At 41.0% G+C, this 10225-nt stretch overlaps 1 protein-coding gene across 2 annotated transcripts in view; it reads left to right on the plus strand.

Moving 5' to 3' along the window:
• The window catches only part of RASA3 (RAS p21 protein activator 3), a 128336-nt gene extending 121679 nt beyond the window's left edge, over positions 1-6657 (plus strand). For both annotated transcript variants that reach the window (XM_079316762.1, XM_079316763.1), the window contains 4 exons: positions 1288-1499; positions 2210-2313; positions 4061-4244; positions 4822-6657. In XM_079316762.1, the coding sequence (XP_079172888.1) occupies positions 1288-1499; positions 2210-2313; positions 4061-4244; positions 4822-4897 (576 nt within the window). In that variant the 3' untranslated portion in view covers positions 4898-6657. The remainder of the gene's footprint in view (positions 1-1287; positions 1500-2209; positions 2314-4060; positions 4245-4821) is intronic.
• The last annotated feature ends 3568 nt before the right edge of the window (positions 6658-10225 follow it).

Raw genomic sequence — 10225 nt, forward strand, 5'->3', positions numbered from 1 at the left:
TGCCATGCTGTCTTGTGCCTTTCTAATTATTGTCTGATACCAATAGGGATACTAAATCCAGGGAAATGGTTGTTTGAGTTTTCCCTTTGCTATTTGGAATGATGCACATCACAAAAGAAGAAAGGACTGTGCTTGGAACCAGTCTGCAACATTCTCCCAACCAGCTAGGTGCAGAATTCAAGCTGGTATTTCAGGTCTATGTAACAAACAAAGGCAAATTGCAGTTTTGTTGGGTCTGATTTGTTGTTATTGTTTGGTTTGTTTGTATATTTTTTTGTTGGGCTTGTGTGTGTGTGTGCACCTCTCTGGTTTTCTTCTTAAAATAGCACAATGAAACCAGCTGTTTGGGAAATTGTCTTCCATATGATATGGGCAGTGTAATGTCTAATGATTTGAATCATCAAATGAAGAAGTAGAGGGGAGAAAGATAGTTTAGGCATACCTGAAAGGGAGAGGAAAATGAATTAAAATTAAGTATTTGCTGAAGTAGAGGAAATGAAAGAAATCTACCTTTCCAAAATTTGCAGCTAGGTTCACTAAATTTGAGTTTAGTAATCTTCAGTGTGTGATGAGTGTAATCAAGCAATAAGGCTATGCATCAGAAATTTCCTTCCTCAAGAGGAGGAAAAGAAATGCCTTTTTAAGTTGCAGGCTGTTTGGAACAGGTAGGAGAACTTTAGTTTAGATTTTCAGTGGTTAAGCTGTAAAACAGAATTAATGTGTAATTATATAACCCATCTGATGTCAGTCAAAGAGAAACAGTATTTGTGTGATCTTCTAATAACAGCTATAGAAGAAGCATGGAAGTTACTAAAAGGCAAGGGTCATGCTGGAACAGGTACTAAAAGGACTAGAGAAAGGGCAGTATTAAAGCAAAACTGTCACTAAGGCTGGATCCAAACTCTTGTTTTTCTCTTTTCTGCCTCCTGTTGATGAGTGTTTCCTTTCAGGCCAGCACTGGGTTCCTCTGTCAGCCTTCCAAAACTTGGAGTTGCAGCATTACTAAAATTGCTCCCCTGAGGCTGACAGCAAATCTTGTTGAGGCCCAAGCAGCAAGTTGATATTAGCTATTTGTAAATCATCTACAGGAATGATATCTTATTCCTTTTACCAGGTGAAAGGTCTTGTTCTTTTAAGGGCACATTTTCTGCTTGGTTTTGTCTTGAAATGGATTTACTGGTCCATTCTTTTAGTATATTGTGTTTTTCCTGCAATAAATCTTCACTCTGAGTCTAGTCTTAGGTTTGCTGTCTCATTCTGGTGCTTTGTTCTGTGCTTTACTTGCAGATGTTCCAGGTGATCCAGCCTGAAAGGAGAGTCCTGTACATCCAAGCAAACAATTGTGTGGAGGCCAAGGACTGGATTGATATCCTCACCAAAGTCAGCCAGTGCAACAAGAAGCGGCTCACAGTCTACCATCCCTCAGCCTATCTCAATGGCCACTGGCTTTGCTGTAAGGCTACTGCAGATAACACCCCTGGCTGCACACCCTGCACAGGGTAAGGTTCCAATGGGTGCAGCTACTGCCATGGGTATGTGTCTCTGCAGGGTGACTTGCAGGTGCACAGTTAACCACGGTGTACAGCTGTTCAAAGGCCATCTGTTGGTATTCCTGATTCTGCATGTCTTGATCAAAATGTTGACCTTTTAGGATTAGAGATGGTGGATTTGACTTTAGTTTTGATCATCTGTCATTAATAAAAATGTCAAAAAAACCTTCAATATCCTGTTTGTAAACTCCTGAAGCATTCATCTGCTGATAGATTTAATTCTAAACTGATCTTTTCAGGGACTACTCATGTTCTCTCTTAAACGAAGATGTACTGTCTGATTTGTAGAAAGCAATTTTCATCTAAACTGAGAGAAGTAAGACTGTAGTGGTAATTAGACTCAGAATATAAGACCTGGCTAGTTGGAAGTTCAATGCTTTGGCTCCTCCATCTGGTTGTAGCTGATTAATTCACCACAATGTCTGGATACTGATACAGTGTTCTCTTTCAAGTCAGTGGAAGGGTGCTGGATAAATAGAGGCATAAAGAAGTTTGAACTTGTCTTCTTTTGGGAAGAAATGGAAGGTTTTGATCTGTTACCCACAGTCTGCTGGCTTTCATGAGAACTCACTTTTACCTTGTTTTTTTGTTAAGTGCTTTATGTGCCATAATATACTGCTTAGCATATAACTTTTACCTCTCTTCCTGATGCCTTACAGAGGCCTGCCAGCAAATATACAACTGGATATAGATGGAGATAGAGAAACTGAGCGCATCTACTCTCTTTTCAACCTGTATATGCCAAAATTGGAGAAGATGCAAGGTGAGGATTAAAGATCATTGCATCTCCAATTCACTTAGCAAGGCAAAAATACCTGTGAAAAGTTGCATGTTCTGGTTCAACTGGCCTTGCAAATCACATCCTAGAACATAGTGGCCTTTATTCTATTTGTTTCCCCTTCTGCTGTCTTCAGGCAGTTATGTGCATTATTTTTGGTGCAGTCTCATGGTCTGTAAAAGGTTCTTTGCGTAATAACAGTTGTTTGAAATATAGTCTTAACCACATCATCCTAAAATAGCAGACACAGAGCATTGCTTGGATGCTCTGAATTGACAAATCAGAGCCAGCACTGAACCAGAGGTTTACTGATCCTGACAAGAAGCACCAGCAAAGTTGAGGTTTCAGTGGAATATGGTTTTGTCTTACCAGAAGTCATGTGCATGCACATTCCCTGATTCAGATCCTAAGAACAGGCTGGATACAAATGGTATCTTTGGAAAGGCTCTTTTGGAATTACCCATCAAGGATGACCTGTGGATGCCTGTGACATGCTGAAAAGTGGGGTTTTGGCTGGGAAACTTTCAGGAGCTGAGGGAAGCAGAGATGTGATGGAAAGGATAAAAGAAAGAAGAGACAGCAGAGGAAGTTGGTACTAGTAGGCATGCCAAGAGAAGTATCCGGTGTACACAGTGCCAGACTTGAAATCCCAGTTTAGCACAGGGAGTGGCAGGGAAGCCTTCACTGTGGCACTGATCTTTAAATAGGACTTTATTTTATAATATGAGATAAGCCAGTGGTGTCAAACACACAGACTGGAAAGCACTTTAATCTGTTCCTGGCTGCTGTGCAATTGCAAACTCAAGATCCTGACCACTTCCGAGCTGTCTGAACTGGTGCCCAGCTTTCCCCTGTTCCCAATCCTCGCTGCCAGAGCCAGCATCGAGTTTCAGTGTTGGGGAAAAGGACTCAGGTCTGGCACAGACACTGCAGCCAGGGGAAGGGAATTTGAAAGCTGAGCCTGGGACAGCAGTAAAGCTTGAAGGAGAGACAAAGTAAAGTACTCTTTCCCCTTATTTCCCCTTCTAATGTGCCCTGCTGCAGTGCAGGAATAGATGACATGGGAAATATATTGTGGATGGTCCTGTGTAGTCAGTGTCCAGATCTCTTAGGGAGACTCCCTGGTAAGATCAGAAGGTACAGAGGTAAAACTTGCCCCTTTGGATATGTCATTAAACAGGCAGCCAGGCAATGTTTATGGCATATTCTGCTTATGCTTATGGTGTGAATCTGTAGGGGTAATGTGGTAAAACAATTCAGCCTATAATGTTTTCAAGTTCAGCCTGTACTTGCTGCCTGGGGATGGAACCTGTCCCAACAGGTGAATACTTGACTTTGTGCAGGCCAACCCTGCAGCACATTGGCAGAGACAGGCCTGTGTAAGAGTTTCCAGAATGTGTGCATGGGGTGCAGGTAATGGCATTTGAGATTAAAGCATTGCCTATGCAGCAAAGGACAGCTTCCCACCAAGCCAGGAGCAGCTGCCAGGCTTGCTGCCCTTTCTGTATGAGAGGAGGAGGAGGGAACAGGCATGGACAGCCTCTGTGCCTCCCAACAGCCCAGCTAAAGGGCAGGGAACTACTTCTGCTGATGTCAGCCACAGTTCCGTGGTGGTCATACAGAAGCAAACCAAGAAACTGTATGAACCCCAGACTGAGTGTTTTTAGTCTGCTTGTCTTGCTTTTTCCCTCTGCCTGATATCTATTCCTATACTTTATTTTTTTTTCTCCAGAGGCCTGTGGGAGCAAATCTGTGTATGATGGGCCTGAAGAGGAAGAGTATTCTACATTCATCATTGATGACCCTAAGGAGACATATAAAACACTAAAGCTGATTATTGAAGGTGTTGGAACTTTAGAGCAGGAGCATGCTCAGTATAAGAGGGATAAATTTAAGAAGACAAAGTATGGAAGCCAGTAAGTACAATGGCTTGTACAAGCAGGGGAATGGTCCTGGAAGATGGTATTTCCCTTGCTTATACTCTGGCTTTCACCATATTTTGTCCTAAAAAGATCCTGCAAATACATACAGAGTAGCACTGTGACTTAGTATTTAAACACAGTATTTTAAAGCACTGAAAGAAAATTTTTAATACTAGTTTTTAATACAGTTTCATTCATAAAATTTAAATGTGGGTTTGTTACACTGTTGGTTTTAAATTTTTAACCCATGCTGGTGAGCTGAGCAGTTAATAGCAGAAGATACATGTGTTTACCAGCTTATCTTGGAGTGTTGGTTTAAAAACAAAAAGTGGCTGACACAGCCACATGACTGTATTTTGTGTACACATAAAGTATCCTGCATATGGCTGACAAAAAAGAGGATCTATTCAGTCAGTTCTAGCTCAAGTAAAATGCAGTATTAACATTACAATTGCAACTTCGAAAATCAAATTTAGGGAAAAAGTTCTTGTGTGTTCCACTTTCTGTTCTGATATTTTCATGTCCTGACAGAAAGCTCTCTGTATAATACTGGTTTTTTCTTTTCTTTTAGAGAGCATCCCATTGGTGACAAGAGCTTCCAGACATACATCAGGCAACAGTCAGAGATCTCAGCACATTCCATATGAAGTGCAAAGGAAATCACAGGACAGTGCTGAAGGGTTGATTAGTGATGCTAAATAGCAAAACAAAAGGGAAGCCACACATGTAGCAAAATGTATGGATAAGTGTCAAGCTTACAAACTTTGAGACTTGGTAAACGTATTCTCTTTTCAAGAAACTGTTATGATAGTTGCTATGCACTTTATTCATCTGGTTATTGACAGATGATAAAACCCTGCCTTCTAGGCAGTTGTCATGTGTATTTTTAAATTTGCTTTGGTTTCTTGGAATCTAGTGATCAGTTCAATGATCGAGGTGTGTGGACTTCATCTTGACAACTCCCATGCAATTCCTTGTGTTTTGGAAACCAAGCATACTGCTAATAGGCAGCATTTTCTAGAATGGTTGTTTGTTACTGTTTTTTGTTCCTGATTAATGTATATTATGCCACACCCCTTACATGCTGTCTTAGGAAAAGCTTAGTAACACTTTTAATGCCTGCATTTAGAAAAGAAGCAGAGAAAAATCCCTCTGGTGTAATCATCTACATTGTAGCTTGTATTCTGAGCAGGCCAAGGAGCAGGCCTTTTGTTTTTACAGCAGTGTAATTTTTGCTAACTGTGCACAGTTTTTAATAGAAATTCAAATCTGAATGGTACTCTTGATATTTTTGAGATACGAAGTCATTTCTCCAGGCACATTCAGCAGACTTTGGATTTGAAGATGCAATCTCAGCAGTATGGATAAAACTGGCTCTCATAAATACAAGTAAGAAATGAACTCATGTCAAAGCTACGTGTATCTTACACAGTCCAGTAAATGGTAATCTTTGAAAGTCTGCCAGCTGAAAGGCAAGGTGAGCTGATTTTGATCACCTTTTGTCACCACAGTGAAGAGGACAAATAGAATATGAATCTGGCAGCTGAGACATGCTGATTCCCAGGCACAGAAGCTGTCAAGATGGGTTTTCTCTGAAAGGATGTTTATGCACTGGAGTCCATGCTATCCTAGTACCATTGCTTTTCTGGAAAATAGATTTCTACTTTTCCAAAAATGTTTTTAAATACTTTTTCAAAGAGACTTGTTAAGTGATATTTAGTATATTAACATGCATAATGATAACTTGTTAATGCTATGAGTGTAGTAAAAATGGGATGAGCTGTGTATCTCACTAATACCAACAAAAGGAGAAGAATAAAGATCTTCTAAATATTCAATGCATATTGATGTATGCTGTTTAGTTGTACACCATAATTTTTCTCTGTGTAAGGGTCTGATATACAAACATCTAGCTTTGATGGCTTGGAAGCCTGCATGATGGACTTTAGGCCTCTGTGGGGTAGAAGCTAGTACAAGTTTTAAACTGAGTTGAATCAGAAAGCATTGTTCAGTTTAATGTGAAGATGTCTGTGTCTTTGCTTCAAGTGTTAAAGAATAATTCTTAACTGTGTCCTCATTGCATCTGATATGATTTAAGATGGCTAAAGTACTTTGAATGCCTCTGTTTGTTAGTGATGTTCTTAGAAACTAAGTTTTGGTTTTGTTTTAATATATAGTAGACCACCTTCTAGTAGATGATAAATGATCTTTTATTCATCTTCACCCAGCAGACTGGGGAAAGGGAAGTAATGAAGCATTGCAAAGATGCATTTAGGACTCCAAGCTTTTAGCTGCCACGAACTGCAATTTTTAACATGTATTTGTAACTTAATATTGTTTATAAAATACTAATGACCTGTAATGTGTGTTCTATTGCCAATTAAAAGAAATGGTTTATTTCTGAAAACTGTGTCCACGTTTGGAGTCTTTTTAAATTCACAATGGCTACCAGCATATTTCTTGGCTCAGCATCTGCTCAGAGTGGGGTCATGGATGGAAATCCTTGTGAGTGTAGCCTGCCAAGTTCCATCCTTGCTCCTCTTTCCATTCCCACCCACCCCTTTTCTTGTCAGCATTGCTCCCATGGGACTCTGACTGGGCATCTGAGCCAGCCATAAACTACCTTAGCAAAGAAAGCTTGCCAGCTAGGCCAGCATCTTGAACTGGTTCCTTGTGTTGCTGCACAATAAGTGAGCTGAGACCATTTGGAAGGACAGGAGGAACAAGCTGAGCCCACAGCACCCTGCCTGCCTCTGGTTTGGCTCACAGACCTATGGAAACACCACCCTTCTGATTAGAACCTGTTCTGTGACAAAACCTTGGGCTTGCTGAGGTCTGTGCTAGTCATACTCCTGGAGCTTACCAGTCCTCTCTGGATAATAGTGCACAGAGTCTGGCTCTGAGAGGTGTGACACACTGGTTCTCTTGGAGAGTGTTTCCAGGGAGGCTGGGCAAGGATGGAAAGCTGCTGAGGAGTTTTCAGGCTGTGTTCACTCAGTTTATGCAGTGCTGCACTGGGTGTCCCTCAGCAGAGCCCAGGCGTGTGCTTGGGGACGAGCTGCTGCAGGCGCTCGAGCTGGGTGACAGCAGTGGTTTAACAGATAAACCACATCCAGGAGCAAAAACCAAACTGATGGGGGAAGACACAGCACCAGTGTCCTGGTGAAGGTGAACTTAACCACAATTGTGTAAATGTGGGGTTTTGCTGAGGAACCGTAAACCTTGTTTTGAAAACAAAATCTTACATAAAATGAGGTAGGAAACTGACACAGGATTTGTAAGAAGTGAGTTAAATGCAAAATGACTGTAACACCATTTCCAGCTCTCTCTCTCTCTTTTTCACTCAGTCTCATCCAGTGTTAACAATATATCTTAGCTTAAGTCAATAGGAAATCTTTGAAATCTTCTTTTCCTACAGCGTAGCACTGTGTGTTTGGTGAGGGGGTTGTATTAGAACTGGGCTTCCTCTTCCTTGTTTAGCCTCTATCTCCTGTCTGTCTGCAGCATATGTTTCTGATGCTATCTTCAGTAGCACTCAGAAATGCTGCCCACAAGAAAAATAGCTTGATTGGGAACCTTGGGACAGCATCCCTTGTGTCTGGAATGAAGAAAATAGAAAAAAAGAAAAAAAATATATAGGGATAAATAAGCAAGTCAGGTCAGTTCTCTTCTGTCTGAGGCTGAAAAGCAACAAAATTATTTTTGATAGAAAAAGGTTAGAAGCTGGGCTGTTCTCTCCTGGGACTTCTACTGCTAAAGAAGTTCCCTGTACCTGTTTTCTCCCTTGCTGAAGCAATGTGCTGGGGCAGGAAGGATGTGGTGACAGGACCCAGATAGGTAAGGCTGTGTGACACACCTATCTGAGGCACATGAACTTCATGTGATTCCCATGCACTTTCTGCAATACTCTGTGCTGTTTCACTTTTTTAAAGCTCACCTGGATAGCAGAATGTGTGAATCCTGCCAGCCCCATTATTAGGTCCAGGAAATGAAAGCTGCAGGAGGAGTGTGGTGTGAGGACTGACAGTGGGTGGTGCTTGGAGATCAAGAGCAGCATCTTCCCACAAGCAACCTTCTCTGGATGCATTGCAGCTGGGCTAGCAGGGCTGATTGAAGACAGCATTTCCTTCTGGCCCTTGGGCTGCTGTCATTAAATGGTAAATAAATTATTAAAAGCTCAAGTGGGTACTGAGGAACGGGGGAAGTTTTAGGACAGAAGCACTGTATTCCTTTATGGATAAGATTCTGGATATGATCTGTGAAAGAAAAGATTGTAAGGAGTCATCATGAATCAGTTGTTCTGGATTCTTAAAATAAAACAGCATCCTAGGAGATTAATCTAGAGGATTAAACTAGGAGGATAGAATCTAGCCCTCCTAATTTGTGAACAAATTACACTTGCCTTTCCATTTCAATCCTTAATTTTCTTCTGCTACTCTATTTGGGCCACTCTAATTTACCTGAAAATTTAACATCATTGGGTTTACTGATTTTATGCAAAGCTGTTACTTTCAACCACAAAGTTTTCTGGTGTTAGCAGGCTTAAATAATAACTGCAAAAACTGCAAAACTGATGTGGAAGTCTTGGTTAAACAAAAGGCTAACCAGCAGCTTGGGTAAGATGTAGGGAAGGTTGAAATGGTGAAAACATAAATTGGCTTTTTATTAGTTTGTAAATGTTGCTGTGCTGAATCTTAACCAAAAGCATGGCCTAGATGACATTGGTCTGGTTAGTGCTGAGAACAAATTCTCTCTACAAGGGTGGGGTCTGTGTGGTGTCTGACTTACTTTACTAAATTCATTCACCATCTTTAACCTCTGTCACAGTTGCACTGTTCTATCCTAAAGCTGTCAAAAGGAAGTACACTTTTTATTGTTTACATGAGGCCATAACAACAGTGCTACATTGATATGGACTCTTACAAGCAAATGAGTAAGTTTTGATAGAGATGACAGCACTGCACAGGATTGCCATCATGAACCAAATGCATGAATTTGTAAATTTAATTGTCTAAGAAAGACACTTTGTATAAATGCAGCCGTTTATTTCTCTGGGGATGAAAACTAAAATGTAGTTATCATTCTTGTGTAGAGAAATCTGGTGATGGAAATACAAGAAATTAATTTTATTAAATTAAGATGGAGAAAGAAATACTTGAAAATACAAACAGTGAACAGAAAAAAGAAAAAAAAAAAAAGAAAAGAAAAAAAAGAGAGGGTTACCCTGAAATGCCTTGTGTTTTGCTTTCTTTGGCAAGTTTTTCTGCTAGAATTCCTACTCCTCATTGTCCATAGAAGCTATCTTTTTGGCAGCCATGACAGCCCATGACTACAGAGGATCACTGGAGAGCTGAGAAAAGCATCTTTAAAAATAGACAGCCTCATCTGTGGTGTCTGGAGATGCAAATGCTTTGCCTCCTGCTGTGCCACAGTGCTGTGAGAACAGCTCCATGGCATGTCTCCTCTTGTGGAAAGGCCCCAAACAGAGATTCTGCTGCCCTGGCTGAGGTCCTGCAGCCCATTAATAGCACTGATGAAACTGAGTCAATGAAATCATTGGGAGTTCTCAGGAGATTTTGGAAAAACCTGGACCATCTACCTAACCAGGTTTACAGCACTCTCATAAACACCTGCATCAGCACAGCTGACAAGATGAGGACAAGACACTTGGGGGGCTTTACCACCAGAGAACATGTGATAGCTGCTCTGGCAGCCTCCCCACCAGCCCTTTGCTGCCTTGAGATGGCATGGTGAAGACTGTGAGAGGCTCAAAGGCAGGCTAGTTTTCCCACTAGAGACCTGGGCCTGAATCTCCTTTGTTTGAATATTGTTATTATTTTTCATTTTGAACAGGTCACCTTGGTATAATTTCTGTCAAAGATGTAGGAAGAGGGAACAGTAAACAAAAAGCCCTCATTTGGGAATAGTTTGTAGAGCCCTCTGAGAAGACTTAGCATTGAGTCTCACCAAAGAGA

This window comes from Erithacus rubecula (assembly GCF_903797595.1).
Source record: "Erithacus rubecula genome assembly, chromosome: 1".
NCBI lineage: Eukaryota > Metazoa > Chordata > Aves > Passeriformes > Muscicapidae > Erithacus > Erithacus rubecula.